We start from the raw sequence: 15,646 nt of genomic DNA on the forward strand, positions 1-15,646 counted from the left end.
ATAGCCGTTACATGCTCTCACCCTCCAACAGGATATTACGGTGTATAGCTCCCACTCGGTCATCGCACTACTGAGGCAACTGCAGACTCAGCATCATACCGCAGCTCGTCAGAATAGGTATGAGATATACCTTTTGAACAATCCACGTCTGACATTTAAATACTGTACTACTATCAATCCAGCCTGTTTTCTTAGTGGTCCCCTGTCCATGAAGACGAACCTGGCCACGACTGTTTAGCCTTGATTCAGGAAACTACCACAATAAGGGGCGATTTGAGTGACATTTCGTCAGAACAACCTGACATGATTATGTGTGGTCAAATATCCCACCGGTGTTTAGTTAATGACCTACTGCAGGCCCTCCTTATGCCCGCGCAGATTTCCGTTATTAAATGCGCTGCCCACACGAATGGTACAACCCCAGTTGACGTTGGTAATGAACGAGCAGATTGTGCAGCGCCAACAGCCGCGCAAATTCAGCAAGTGATGGTGCCTAAGATGTTAAGTCAGACTAAACGATCTACTATAAATATGTCTGCTTCTGACAAGTCAATGCCAACCATCCAAGACGTCATAAGGTTACAGGAGGACGCTCCTGAGAGTGATAAACAAATGTGGAAACGGTTAGGTTGTACATATGATTCTGTTTCCTCTTTATGGACCACGCCTGCACATCAGACTTGTATGTCTGATGTGCTGGCTTTATGGGTCATTGAATGTGTACACTTTGCAACTCATTGTGGGGCTCGAGGGACTAGTGATTTGTTGCTGGACACTTGGTGGCACCCTAAAATGCAGGGGTTGGCCCAAAGTATCAGTAATCGGTGTTTGATTTGTCAGCAATATAACACCGGAAAAGGTATCCCTTGTGGGAAGGGGCAAACCCCGTTGCCCAGTGGTCCCTTTGAGACGCTCCAAATGGATTACATTGAGTTGGAAAGGTGTCAATGTTATAAATATGTTTTGATCATTGTGGATGTGTTCAGCAGATGGGTTGAGGCGTATCCGACTATCGATAATAAAGCTGCTACTGTGGTTAAAGTCTTGATGAGGGAAATCATTCCCCGGTACGGTATACCAGCTCAGTTAAGTTCTGATAATGGGCCTCATTTTATTGGACAAATTAACAAGGGGTTTTGCTCCCAGTTGGGCATACGCCAGCAGTTACACTGTGCTTATAGACCGACCGCAGGTGGCCGGGTTGGTTGAGAGACACAATCAGACCCTCAAAACTAAATTGGCTAAATTAAGAGCAGACACGGGACTGACATGGCTTAAGTTGCTCCCCGTTGCCCTCTTCCAGCTGCGGGTTACACCTGCGGGACCGGCCCGGCTCTCTCCCGCCGAGATTCTTTATGGCAGGCCTCTTAGAACTCCCTGGAGCCTGCAGGTTCCCAGACTGGTTCAGTTTCATCAGATGACTGAAGAGATGACCACCTATGTTCTAGCCCTCACGCTAGTGCTCAAGGAACTCCATGGCCAGGTCCGCGCGGCTCACCAGCCATCGCCCCCAGTACCTAGCTCACTTTCAGTCCAGCCCGGTAGTTATGTCATGGTCAAAACTTGGACTAGGAAGGGGTCGGAGCCGCGATGGGACGGGCCCTTCCAAGTTCTCCTTACCACCCCCACAGCAGTTAAAGTGGAGGGGCGAAGTGCTTGGGTCCACCTACATCACTGTAAATTGAGTCCATCTCCACTACTGGAAAAGGTCGGATACTAACCTGCCTCCCTTCTCCAGTGCTATTTTACAGGTGTGGAGCATGATGGAGTAGCTACGCATCGTCTGTATTATATTTGGCCTCACTTCGCTTGGCGTGTTATTGGCGATGGACATGGAAAAAGGGAATATTATGTATCTGTGTAGCCCCAACCAATCTACAAGGTTACATCACCTCTGCAAAGGTGATGTTCTTCGCTGCCCCCATATACGAGGACATGGTATCGACTCATGAAAGGTTATCAAAGTTAAGGAGAATGCAGGAGTCATGAAGCAGTTGCACCGGTCCCGGCGATGGGAAGGGAACATTATATGGACATTGCCTTGTTTTTGGAATACATGTAAATTCGATTTTGGATGTGTTAAGAGTGGTACAATAAAGGTAAAATCAGGCTGTCAGAAGAGTGTAGGAAGAGGCTATGAGAAAGAGAAAGGGACTAGAGAGAGGATGGGGCGTATGAGAAGGGAAGTACAGCTAGAACGTAGGTTACCGGGAGATACACTTAAGTTAGTTAAAGGCCAAACTGAGGAAAACCCGGGTAGTAAACCTTGGGAGCCCTCGGGGCAATAACCAAGGAATTGTCTCAGCTACGGTTGTTTGCAATGCAGAACCGGTATGCTCTTGACTATCTTCTGGCCCGTGAGGGTGGGGTATGCGCCATAGTGCAGGGCAAGTGTATCATGGGAGTTCAGGATAACATCACTAAATTTATGGATCACATACGGGATCACCTGGACAGAATGCAGGATCCTGGCTCTTGGGGTAACTGGGGATTTGGAGGTTGGAAGGACTGGTTGATAAATATGGCCATGTATCTAGTGGTAGCTATCAGCTGCATCTTTGTGGGCCTGGCCATCCTTAAATGTGTGATGGGTAAAATTTAACCCCCCCAAAAAATGTAACTGTTAAAATCCATGAGGGTGAAGCAGATGAAGGGGGGCTAAGACAGGAATTGGAAATGCAGCGACGGATCTTTTTAGATGAGGAACCGTAGCTATGGATTGGATAGTTCGATTATCATGGAATGATAAAAGGAGGGAATGACGAATGTGATATAAAATAGTTACTTTAGAGATATTAGTTAATGTAATGTAGAAATAAGCCACTTTGATTCTGGCAAGTAGAGTCAAAGGATTTTAGACCGCATGGAAAAAGCAGGAAGAGGTGTGTCTATGAGAGTGATGCTGCATTGATAGGGGCCGGAGAAAGGGATTGGAAGTGAGCCAATCAGAATAGATCAAACAAGTCAGGAGGGACATAGGATGACCTATGGGTGTCGAGTATGTGAAACTTGATGCCATTTGAATGTATGAGTACTGATCTCTTTGTCTGGGACCTTCACTTAGTTCCCGGGGCTGCAGAAAGCAACATGTTATCTGTATCACTGTGGACTAGGTAGCTTGCAAGCTGAATAAAATAACTTCTTTTTACTTGCAAATCCATCTCGACTTTTATTGAGGCCAGACTGACGGAGAAAGAAATTTGGGATTCAACACCAGTAGGACGGTCTTCCAGACCATTCCGTTCTACCTCTCTACCTGTCCGTTTCCCCGGGGGTTATAACTGGTCGTCCTGCTCGAGGTAATGCCCTTGCTGAGCAGGAACTGACGCAGTTCGTCGCTCATGAAGGAGGACCCCCTATCGCTGTGTATGTAGGCGGGAAACCGAACAGTGTAAAAATACTGTGGAGGGCTTTTATGACGGTGGCTGCGGTCATGTCGGGGCAGGGGATGGCGAATGGAAACCGGGAGTACTCGTCAATCACGTTCAGGAAGTACGTGTTGTGGTCGGTGGACGGGAGGGGCCCTTTGAAGTCCATACTGAGGCATTCAAAGGGACGGGAAGCCTTTACCTAACCTTTTGGACAGTTTGGGACAATTTAGCATAGCCAATCCACCTAACTTGCCAGTCTTTGGACTTCGTGTGACTTTAAGCACTGTAAAGCGATTGGAACTTGCTTTACTACAGTGTTGCGGAGATGCCGAAACGTTAGCTCCCTTCTCCCTCTCCCCAGAAGCTGTCAGACCTGCGTTTTCTGCTTTTGTTGCGGAAATAAGTCTGTGCAGCGCGTACATCCGGATTGGAGGAACTACAACTCCCAGCCGGCAGCTTTTCAATACACCCAGGAGGAGGAGTCTGCTCTGGTCCCGTTAGCTTCATGTGACAGATCAACAATCCCAGCCCAATGTGCAGAAGAGGTGACGGGGACGCGCAAGTTCTCGCTGCAGAACTGGACGGCTTTACATATATGGAAAGGACTGCCCGTTGGTTATATCCTGCAAACCTCAGGAAAACATACTGCCCTGGGGGAGGAGGCCAAATCAAGCAAGATGCATGTAAGTATCGCAAGGCACGAGAAGAAAGGCAGAGGTAGGTCTTGAAGTGGGTGGCTGTCTGTGAGGGTAAAAGTTTCCACAGTTTCCAAACCAAATATATGCAAAGGACCTCCGGACCCAACGTGACTGACACGGGATTAGGTCCATTGTTTGGAACCGTTCTTGGTCATTTGACAAAATCGCACAGATGGAATTAACCTGTTTGCTACTGTGTGGTTTTGTTTTGCGTCCGGCAATGCGAGTTGAGAGGGAAAGTTTTATTTCCTTGTTCGGTGGTCGGAGTAATTACGATGCATAATCCCTCCTGCTGCAAGTACTGTACCCGGGCAGCGTGAACCGAATTCTTGCATTCGATACACATTGGAAGTTAGTTCTTGAGCGATCCAAACAAGCCGGCTCCTGGATTTTTTAAAGCAAAAAATTTTGGGACCAAAATCCAAGATTTCACTTTTTTCTTAATCCTTAAAAATTGTAACAATTTAGTTTGCACGAATAGAAAATCTACACTACTGTCATATTGTATTGCAGATTTGAAAGTATAGCTACTTTTTCAGCTCAATGCAGTTCAAATGAATATAGGAACAAATAGACCTGGGGAGTATGTGTGGCCTTGAGGATGGCGGGGGAGAGGGAGAAAGCTTTTCCAAAAGAATCCAGCCTCCCGAGATTGAAACATAGAGGCATAGAGCACAAAGACCAGTAAAATTGGACTTAAATTGGGAGTATTGTGTCCAGGCACCCAGGAAGGGTGTGACAAATTGGGTGCTCAAAGATTCACAGGAATGATTCCAGAGATCAGGGACATTGGTTAGCTGGGTAGATTGGAGACCCTGGGATTGTGCTCCTCAGAGAGGAGAAAGTTCCGAGGAGGCATGACAGAGGTGCTCAAAAACATGAGGGGGTCTGAGAGGCAGATGGAGAGAAGCTGTTTCCAATTGGCGGGATGATCCAAGGCCAATGGACAAGGATATAAAATGAAAAAAAGCAAATTACTGCGGATGCTGGAATCTGAAACCAACAGAATACTGGACCAGCTCAGCAGGTCTGGCAGCATCTGTGGAGAGAAAAGGGAGCTAACATTTCGAGTCTGGATGACTCTCTGTCAAAGGTGGAGAGAACTGGAAATGGGGTCAGATTTATGTAGAGTTGGGGCTGGATAGGGGCCCAGCGATAGGTGTGATTGACAAAGATGTCGAGGATAAAAGACAAAAGGAATGTAATTGGGGGTGATTAGGGCTAAGAAGGGTGCTGATATTGGCACAGAAAGAAATTGAAACGTGTGAATGGCAGAACTAAGGTGAGCAGTGAGTCAAAGAGCAAACTAGGAACAGTTGGTCCAAGTGGAGAAAAACAGATCAATGGAAGAAATGAAAATAAAAATAAATTGATAGAAATAAAAATGGGGTGAAGGTGGAGGAGAGAGTTCACAGTCTGACGTTGTTGAACTCAATGTTAAGTCTGGAAGGCTGCGACCTGCCTTTGTAAAATACCCATGATGTGGAGATGCCGGCGTTGGACTGGCGTGAGCACAGTAAGAAGTCTTACAACACCAGGTTTGTTTCGAAGCACTAGCTTTTGGAGCACAGCTCCTTCCTCAGGTGAACCCGAAGGAGCAGTGCTCAGAAAGCTGGTGATTCAAAACTTTGTAAAGTACAACATTTTTGAAAGCAGTCAGTGGTGAGCTGGGAACCTGTTAAGAGGCGGATTCGCTCACAACTTTCAAAACGGATTTGAATAAATATTTGAATGGAAAATAACTGCGTGCGAGGACAGGGTGAATGGGCTCCAAATGAGTTGATTTTACAGAGGGCCAGCATGGACACGACTGGCCGGGTGGCCTTTCTCTGCACAGTAACTATTCTTATGATTCTAGCATCGGGGTCTTCGCTTTTTTGAGTAACTAGAGTTACTGGATTACAAAGAAACTACCGCCAGTTTTGCCATTACTATAAACATTATGGCTACACGTTGCTTCAAGACAGCGACGCAAGTTATGTGGAATGGTCCAGTCGATGAGATGTTCTTGCTCCCGCTGTGACTTCTGAAAAAAAAAATTGTTCACCGAACTACGCTTGCATATTTCGGCCTGAGGCTGGGCATAGCAGGTGACCAGTCTGTGGCTGTTGCCAATGTTTGCTATAAATGCTGTTTACTCAGGATTGGCGTGTTTACTGCACTCTCAATACAGACTGCCTGTCACTGGCTTCCGAGGAGCGTTCGCACACGCTTCACAGCTGCTGCACACTGTGAAGGTGTCTACTGCTCACATTCTGTCAGGTGGAGAGGGTTGAAACAGCTGGGGACAGTGTAGATTTACTGGTACTTGGCCCTGCAGGGAGCGAGCGGAAAGGAGAGCGAGCTTAGACCTTAACCGCCCTCTGCCCACCTTCAAACGCCTGGGTTCCCGTTTCGCAAGGATGACCTTGGGTCAGCTCTCATGCGGATCACACGCCCCAGACTATGAGCTCAGGCACTGCCGGAGAGCGCACAAGAGGACAACGCTGGCCTTTTGGTCAATTCAGCTCCCTCCTCCCTGTGCCGGTGACAGCCGATCTGCCAGATACAGGGCAGCTGTAATAACAACGGCCGGCTTTTGGAAAATGGTTATTATCAAATTGGGAGGGTGACCATTATCTTGGCCAACTGGAGCAGAGGGCATTGCAGGGGAAGAGGTTTACCAGGAGGAAATTCCAAAGAACATCTCTCTCTATAGCTCCCTATCTTCCTTCCAGACCCATTTAAATGCATCTCTGCGACTCCACCACTTGCTACGGTTCGACATTTATTTCCGGTTGATTAAAAGTGCCTGGGGATGGTCTTCTACACCATATACCCATGCTGGTGGAAGGCATGCAGAGAATCATAGAATTTACAGTGCAGAAGGGAGCCATTCGGCCCATCAAGTCTGCACCGGCCTTTGGAACGACCATCCTACTTAAGCCAACGTCGCCACCCTATCCCCTTAACCCAGTAACCCCACCTAACCTTTTGGACAGTAAGGGGCAATTTATCATGGCCAATTCACCTAACCTGCACAACTTTGGACTGTGGGAGGAAACTGGAGCACCCGGAGGAAACCCAAGTGGACATGGGGAGAAAGTGCAAACTCAGCACAGACAGTGACCCGAGGCCCAGGAGCTGTGAGGCTGATGTGCTAACCATTGTGCCACCGAGGCAGTGCATAAGGTACTTGCTGTCACTTTCACAGTGTCATTTTTGTTTATTGATTTACCAGATGTGGGCATCACTGGTGAGGTCAGCATTTATTGCCCATCCTTAGTTGTCCATGAGATAGTGGTGGTGAGCTGTCTTCTTGAACTGCTGCAGTCCATGTGGTGTTGGTTAAGGAGGGAGTTCCAGGTTTTGACCCAGCAACAGTGAAGGAACATGATATGTTTCCAAGTCAAGGGGAGCCTTTAGATGGTGGTGTTTCCAGGTTTCTGTTGCTCTTGTACTTCTAGAGATGGTAGTGGTGGTGGGTTTGTAAGGTGCTATCTAAGGAACCTTGGTGAGTTGTTGCAGTTCATCTTGTAGATGGCACACACGGCTACCACTGTTCATTGGTGGCAGAGGGAGTGAATGTTTGTGGAAGGGGTGCCAGTCAAGCGGGATGCTTTGTCCTGGATGGTGTTGAGCTTCTTGAGTGTTGTTGGAACTGTACTCATCTAGAAAACTGGCTAGTATTCCATTACAATCCTGACTTGTGCCTTATAGATGCAGGACAGGCTTTGGGGAGTCAGAGTTACTCGCGGCAAGATTCTTTGCCTTTGACCTGCTCAGCTAGCCACAGTATTTATATGGTAGTCCAGTTCATTTTCTGGTCAATGGTATCTTTAAGGATGTTGATAGTGGGGGATTCAACAATGGTAATGCCATTGAATGTCATGGGAAAATGGTTAGATTCTCTCTTGTTGGAGATGGGTTTGCACTGAGTGCTGAATTTGGTGCATTTGAGTGCGATAGTGAGAGTTTGGTGACCGAGGGAGTGCTGAATTTGGTGCATTTGAGTGCTATAGTGAGAGATTGGTGACTGAGGGAGTTAGGTGAGGAGGGAGTAAGGTGCTCCTTTCATTTTGTTTCCGACATTTCCGCAAAGAGTGCGAAGAGAGCCAGGAGTTTACAGAAAGTGTAGCTGACTGGGAGCAGGGTCGGAGGGCGGAGATCTAGTTAGTCCACAGGGCAGCTATATTCTGTCAGATAAGAGGGGATGGAGGCTAGGCCAGTTACATGCTCCTCCTGTAGGATGTGGGTGGTGAGGGATACCACCGGTGTCCCCACTGACTGTACCTGCGGGAAGTGCACCCAACTTCAGCTCCTCAAAGACCGTGTTAGGGAACTGGAGCTGAAGCTGGATGAACTTCGGATCATCCGGGAGGCAGAGGAGGTGATTGAGAAGAGTTACAAGGAGGTAACCACACCCAAGGTACAGGACAAGAATAGCTGGGTTACAGTCAGGGGGAAAAAAACAAACAGGCAGAAAGTGCAGGGATCCCTCGTGGCCATTCCCCTTCAAAACAAGTATACCGTTTTGGATGCTGTTGGGGGGGATGACCTACCGGGGGAAGACCCTAGCGGCCAGGTCTCTGGCACTGAGTCTGGCTCTGAGGCTCAGAAGGGAAGGGGGGAGAATAGAAAAACAATAGTTGTAGGAGATTCAATGGTTAGGGGAATAGATAGGAGATTCTGTGGTCGCGAGCGAGACTCCCGGAAGGTATGTTGCCTCCCGGGTGCCAGGGCCAGGGATGTCTCGGATCGTGTCTTCAGGATCCTTAAGGGGGAGGGGGAGCAGCCAGAAGTCGTGGTGCACATTGGTACCAACGACATAGGTAGGAAAAGGGGTGTGGAGGTAATAAACAAGTTTAGGGAGTTGGGCTGGAAGTTAAAAGCCAGGACAGACAGAGTTGTCATCTCTGGTTTGTTGCCAGTGCCACGTGATAGCGAGGCTAGGAATAGGGAGAGAGTGCAGTTGAACACGTGGCTGCAGGAATGGTGCAGGAGGGAGGGGTTCAGGTATTTGGATAATTGGAGCGCATTCTGGGGAAGGTGGGACCTGTACAAGCAGGACGGGTTGCATCTGAATCAGAGGGGCACCAATATCCTGGGAGGGAGGTTTTCTAGTACTCTTCGGGAGGGTTTAAACTAATTTGGCAGGGGAATGGGAACCGGATTTGTAGTCCAGCAACTGAGGTAGCCGATATTCAGGACGCCAAAGCATGTAATGAGGCAGTGGGGAAGGGAACACTGACAAAGGAGAGTACTTGCAGGCACGGAGATGGGTTGAAGTGTGTATACTTCAACGCAAGAAGCATCAGGAATAAGGTGGGTGAACTTAAGGCATGGATCGGTACTTGGGACTACGATGTGGTGGCCATCACGGAAACTTGGATAGAAGAGGGGCAGAAATGGTTGTTGGAGGTCCCTGGTTATAGATGTTTCAATAAGATTAGGGAGGGTGGTAAAAGAGGTGGGGGGGGTTAGAAACAGTATAACAGCTGCAGAAAGGCAGTTCGAGGAGTATCAGCCTACTGAGGTAGTATGGGTTGAAGTCAGAAATAGGAAAGGAGCAGTCACCTTGTTAGGAGTTTTCTATAGGCCCCCCAATAGTAGCAGAGATGTGGAGGAACAGATTGGGAAACAGATTTTGGAAAGGTGCAGAAGTCATAGGGTAGTAGTCATGGGCGATTTTAACTTCCCAAATATTGAGTGGAAACTCTTTAGATCAAATAGTTTGGATGGGGTGGTGTTTGTGCAGTGTGTCCAGGAAGCTTTTCTAACACAGTATGTAGATTGTCCAACCAGAGGAGGGGCAATATTGGATTTAGTACTGGGTAATGAACCAGGGCAAGTGATAGATTTGTTAGTGGGGGAGCATTTTGGAGATAGTGACCACAATTCTGTGACTTTCACTTTAGTAATGGAGAGGGATAGGTACGTGCAACAGGGCAAGGTTTACAATTGGGGGAAGGGTAAATACGATGTTGTCAGACAAGAATTGAAGTGCATAAGTTGGGAACATAGGCTGGCAGGGAAGGACACAAGTGAAATGTGGAACTTGTTCAAGGAACAGGTGCTACGTGTCCTTGATATGTATGTCCCTGTCAGGCAGGGAATAGATGGTCGAGTGAGGGAACCATGGTTGACAAGAGAGGTTGAATGTCTTGTTAAGAGGAAAAAGGTGACTTATGTAAGGCTGAGGAAACAAGGTTCAGACAGGGCATTGGAGGGATACAAGATAGCCAGGAGGGAACTGAAGAAAGGGATTAGGAGAGCTAAGAGAGGGCATGAACAATCTTTGGCGGGTAGGATCAAGGAAAACCCCAAGGCCTTTTACGCATATGTGAGAAATATGAGAATGACTAGAGTGAGGGTAGGTCCGATCAAGGACAGTAGCGGGAGATTGTGTATTGAGTCTGAAGAGGTAGGAGAGGTCTTGAACGAGTACTTTTCTTCTGTATTTACAAATGAGAGGGGCGATATTGTTGGAGAGGACAGTGTAAAACAGATTGGTAAGCTTGAGGAAATACTTGTTAGGAAGGAAGATGTGTTGGGCATTTTGAAAAACTTGAGGATAGACAAGTCCCCCGGGCCTGACGGGATATATCCAAGGATTCTATGGGAAGCAAGAGTTGAAATTGCAGAGCCGTTGGCAATGATCTTTTCGTCCTCACTGTCAACAGGGGTGGTACCAGGGGATTGGAGAGTGGCGAATGTCGCGCCCCTGTTCAAAAAAGGGACTAGGGATAACCCTGGGAATTACAGGCCAGTTAGTCTTACTTCGGTGGTAGGCAAAGTAATGGAAAGGGTACTGCAGGATAGGATTTCTGAGCATCTGGAAAGACACTGCTTGATTAGGGATAGTCAGCACGGATTTGTGAGGGGTAGGTCTTGCCTTACAAATCTTATTGAATTCTTTGAGGAGGTGACCAAGCATGTGGATGAAGGTAAAGCAGTGGATGTAGTGTACATGGATTTTAGTAAGGCATTTGATAAAGTTCCCCATGGTAGGCTTCTGCAGAAAGTAAGGAGGCATGGGATAGTGGGAAATTTGGCCAGTTGGATAACGAACTGGCTAACCGATAGAAGTCAGAGAGTGGTGGTGGATGGCAAATATTCAGCCTGGATCCCAGTTACCAGTGGCGTACCGCAGGGATCAGTTCTGGGTCCTCTGCTGTTTGTGATTTTCATTAATGACTTGGATGAGGGAGTTGAAGGGTGGGTCAGTAAATTTGCATACGATACGAAGATTGGTGGAGTTGTGGATAGTAAGGAGGGCTGTTGTCGGCTGCAAAGAGACATAGATAGGATGCAGAGCTAGGCTGAGAAGTGGCAGATGGAGTTTAACCCTGAAAAGTGTGAGGTTGTCCATTTTGGAAGGACAAATATGAATGCGGAATACAGGGTTAACGGTAGAGTTCTTGGCAATGTGGAGGAGCAGAGAGATCTTGGGGTCTATGTTCATACATCTTTGAAAGTTGCCACTCAAGTGGATAGAGCTGTGAAGAAGGCCTATGGTGTGCTCGCATTCATTAACAGAGGGATTGAATTTAAGAGCCGTGAGGTGATGATGCAGCTGTACAAAACTTTGGTAAGGCCACATTTGGAGTACTGTGTACAGTTCTGGTCGCCTCATTTTAGGAAGGATGTGGAAGCTTTGGAAAAGGTGCAAAGAAGATTTACCAGGATGTTGCCTGGAATGGAGAGGAGGTCTTACGAGGAAAGGTTGAGGGTGCTAGGCCTTTTCTCATTAGAACGGAGAAGGATGAGGGGCGACTTGATAGAGGTTTATAAGATGATCAGGGGAATAGATAGAGTAGACAGTCAGAGACTTTTTCCCCGGGTGGAACAAACCATTACAAGGGGACATAAATTTAAGGTGAAAGGTGGAAGATATAGGAGGGATATCAGAGGTAGGTTCTTTACCCAGAGAGTAGTGGGGGCATGGAATGCACTGCCTGTGGAAGTAGTTGAGTCGGAAACATTAGGGACCTTCAAGCAGCTATTGGATAGGTACATGGATTACGGTAAAATGATATAGTGTAGATTTATTCGTTCTCAAGGGCAGCACGGTAGCATTGTGGATAGCACAATTGCTTCACAGCTCCAGGGTCCCAGGTTCGATTCCGGCTTGGGTCACTGTCTGTGCGGAGTCTGTACGTCCTCCCCGTGTCTGCGTGGGTTTCCTCCGGGTGCTCCGGTTTCCGCCCACAGTCCAAAGATGTGCGGGTTAGGTGAATTGGCCAATGATAAATTGCCCTTAATGTCCAAATTGCCCTTGGTGTTGGGTGGAGGTGTTGGGTTTGGGTGGGGTGCTCTTTCCGGAGGCCGGTGCAGACTCAGGGGGCCGAGTGGCCTCCTTCTGCACTGTAAATTCAATGATAATCTATGATTAATCTAGGACAAAGGTTCGGCACAACATCGTGGGCCGAAGGGCCTGTTCTGTGCTGTATTTTCTATGTTCTATGTTCTATGGGCATTGCCTCACACTTGTGGACAGCATGATTCCTTAGAGAGGAAACTCAGACACTTAACTGAATCGCCCCTGGTTGAAAACCTGGATCCCCAATATTCCTGGTTGTGAGTACATCCTTTGGGTCAACATCTCCATCCTGCTCCAGTCTTGATTGCGAGTTGACCTATTTGTCCTCCGTGCTTTGCTGTCTTTGTATTTCAGAGCTGTGAAGCATGCAGCAGGCAACCACACTCTTGTTCAAAGATGTAGGGTGGAATTCTCTGACAATGGGGCTATGTCCCCATGCCTGTGAGGAAACGGGTGCGAATCCTGGAGAAAGTGCAGAGTGATTCTCCGTTTTGCAGGGCGCTAGCAGGGCCCCCGAGTGCTCCTTGCAGCTCCGACTGCCGATACGGGGCCCTGCACTTCCGGCCGCGGGTCCGCTCATGCGCGCGGTGGCCGCCTGTGGTGGCGGCCCCACGCAACATGACGGACCTACACCGCGGGCCAGCCTAACAATATAAGCCCCCCGAGATCGCGCGCGCCCACCAATCGGTGGCCCCCTGGAGGCCCCCCCCCCAACCAGGGTGATTGTGGACTGAGTTGGCAGCCGCCACCCCGAGCTCCCGCCGGGTGGAACCATGAGTGAACCACGTCGGCGGGAACTCGGCCAGTTGTCAGCGGAGAATCGCTGCGGGGGCCTCTTTCAATGGCCCCCTACCGGCGCCGCATCGACCGCGTGTGCGCGATTGGTGGCGATTCTGCGGTCCCCGCAGAATCGCGGGAGCGGTGTCGGACCCGATTGTGGGTCTGACGTCCATTCTCTGTGCCGAGTGCGATTGCGGCGCAGAGGCTCGGAGAATCCTGGCCGTACTGTCAGAGAAAGCGGACCACCTGAGACATCTGAAATACTGCTTCATGATGTCAGTAGTTAACGGAGGTGTTAGTGGCCTGCAAAGATGGTAGCGGGTAGCGTTGATCAACAGGGAGTAAAAAATAAGTAAAATTTGTGAAGTTGCAGATCTCCTCATTTCAAAATATTTCAAAGTGGCATTGCTACAAGGTATTACCCAATCTCTGCAATAACATGCGCTGATGGCAATTGGGCTAAGCCAGGATTTCAACCACTCTGATCAGGAAGGAATTCAGTGGACTGAAGAATTTACATTTCCATTGCCTGTATACCAGTTCCTACTGGTGGAGGATTAAATGCTGATAGAGATTTCAAGGCTCACACTTTTGACACAAATCCTCTTTGCTGTTGGCATGGCGGAGCTTAGAGAAGTGTTTGGACTGGGGAACACCATGCCATTTAATTGTTCTCACTCTGTTTAACATACAGCATGGTGGTGATGGAGGTCAGGTGACCTGCTCCCTGGCTTCTATCACTGTTACTGCAAGGTCACCTGTAAGAATTTAGGAAGAGCAGGTGTGATTATTTTTTCGTTTTGCACACCATCATCATGCCCAATTGAGCAATCAAGAATCTTCTTTAACTATATCTACACCCCACCCTCCTGCATTCCACCATGGCAGCAATGAAAGAGCTACTTTAAGATCCATGGCAATGCCTCTACCAATCAGAGTGGTACAGTGGTTAGCACTGCTGCCTCCTAGTGCCAGGGCCTTGGGTTTGATTCCTGCCTTTTTTGACTGTCTGTGTAGAGTTTGCACACTCTTCCCCTGTCTGTGTGGGTTTCCTCTGCGTGCTCCGTTTCTTCCCACAGTCTAAAGATGTGTGTAGGTTAGGTGGATTGGCCATGATCAGTGCCCCGGGTTACAGGAGAGGACGGGGAAGTGGCCGAGGCTCTCTTTTGGAGGGTCGGTGCAGACTTGATAGTCCAATTGGCCTCTTTCTGCACTGTAGGGATTCTATGGCACACACTTGCCAACCAATCAGCACTCTTATCTCGTGCAGTGTTCCCTTCACTTTTGGTATTCTTGCGAATTGTCCTGATGAGTGAAAAGCTTCAATGACATGTGTCTTTTTTTTACAGCAATACTTAAGTTCTGTACCACCAAACAACTACTTCAAGTTGTTTTATCATCTCCTTGCAATCTCTCCTTGCAATCTCACTGGTTCAGATTTCCAGCCTCATGAGACAAGGAAGCAGATATGTGCTGCTGTAGAGTCACCAAAATGATAGCACCACAGAAACAGGCAATGTGTTAGGCTACCAACTGACATATAATTCTGACTAAAAGGCACATCCCATCACATTGAGCCCAAATGCAGGTGTCCTGCAAAATTAAAAATATGTAGACTCATTGACCTAATGTGGGGCTGGTTTAGCTCAGTTGGCTGGGCAGCTGGTTTATGAGGTTATTCATGAAGGCCCCGCCTTCGCAACCTTGCCCCTCGCCTGTGGTGTGGTGATTCTCAGGTTAAACTACCCCCAGTCAGCTATCGCCCCTCAAAGGGAAAAGTAGCCTGTGGTCATCTGGGACTATGGCGACTGTACTTACTAGTTTGCAGATATGGAGATCATGCTACAGAATTATTCCTGTTACTAAATTATAGGTGCATTTAATTTTCTATGTTTGCTTAATGCTTCCCATTTATGACTTTTTGGGGAAGTGAATTAGCTTATGGGAAACATTCAGCCTCACTTGTATATCACATGATTAAATCAAATGCAAGGGGAAGCTACAAGGAAAATATTTTGTTCCTACTTATTATAATTTATAAGGTCAGTTTCACAATACTGAGCAATGATATCTTTAAGTTAGTAATGAGGCATGGCTATTTTTGGCTCTCATATTAGCCGATAATGTTTACAATTCTATTTTGTCACAGGACCCATCTTCTTCAAATCTGCCATTATTACCGCTCTCCTGAAAAATAACCCTAACCCTTGCAAAGTACTGCCCTATTATCAACCTCCCTTTCCTCTCCAAAATTCTTCAGCACGTTAGAACATAGAACATACAGTGCAGAAGGAGGCCATTCGGCCCATCGAGTCTGCACCCACCCACTTAAGCCCTCACTTCCACCCTATCCCCATAACCCAATGATGCCATCTAACCTTTTTGGTCACTAAGGGCGATTTATGGCCAATCCACCTAACCTGCACATCTTTGGACTGTGGGAGGAAACCGGAGCACCCGGAGGAAACCCACGCAGACACTGGGAGAACGTGCAG

General features: G+C 47.9%; 1 protein-coding gene across 1 annotated transcript in view; it reads left to right on the top strand.

The window, feature by feature from the left end:
* Nucleotides 1-3,878: 3,878 nt before the first annotated feature.
* The window catches only part of slc31a2 (solute carrier family 31 member 2), a 35,264-nt gene continuing 23,496 nt past the window's right edge, over nucleotides 3,879-15,646 (top strand). The window contains exon 1 of the mRNA XM_072488296.1: nucleotides 3,879-4,054. Within this exon, the coding sequence (XP_072344397.1) occupies nucleotides 4,049-4,054 (6 nt within the window). The 5' untranslated portion in view covers nucleotides 3,879-4,048. The remainder of the gene's footprint in view (nucleotides 4,055-15,646) is intronic.

Source organism: Scyliorhinus torazame, chromosome 22, assembly GCF_047496885.1.
Source record: "Scyliorhinus torazame isolate Kashiwa2021f chromosome 22, sScyTor2.1, whole genome shotgun sequence".
NCBI classification, from domain to species: Eukaryota; Metazoa; Chordata; class Chondrichthyes; order Carcharhiniformes; family Scyliorhinidae; genus Scyliorhinus; species Scyliorhinus torazame.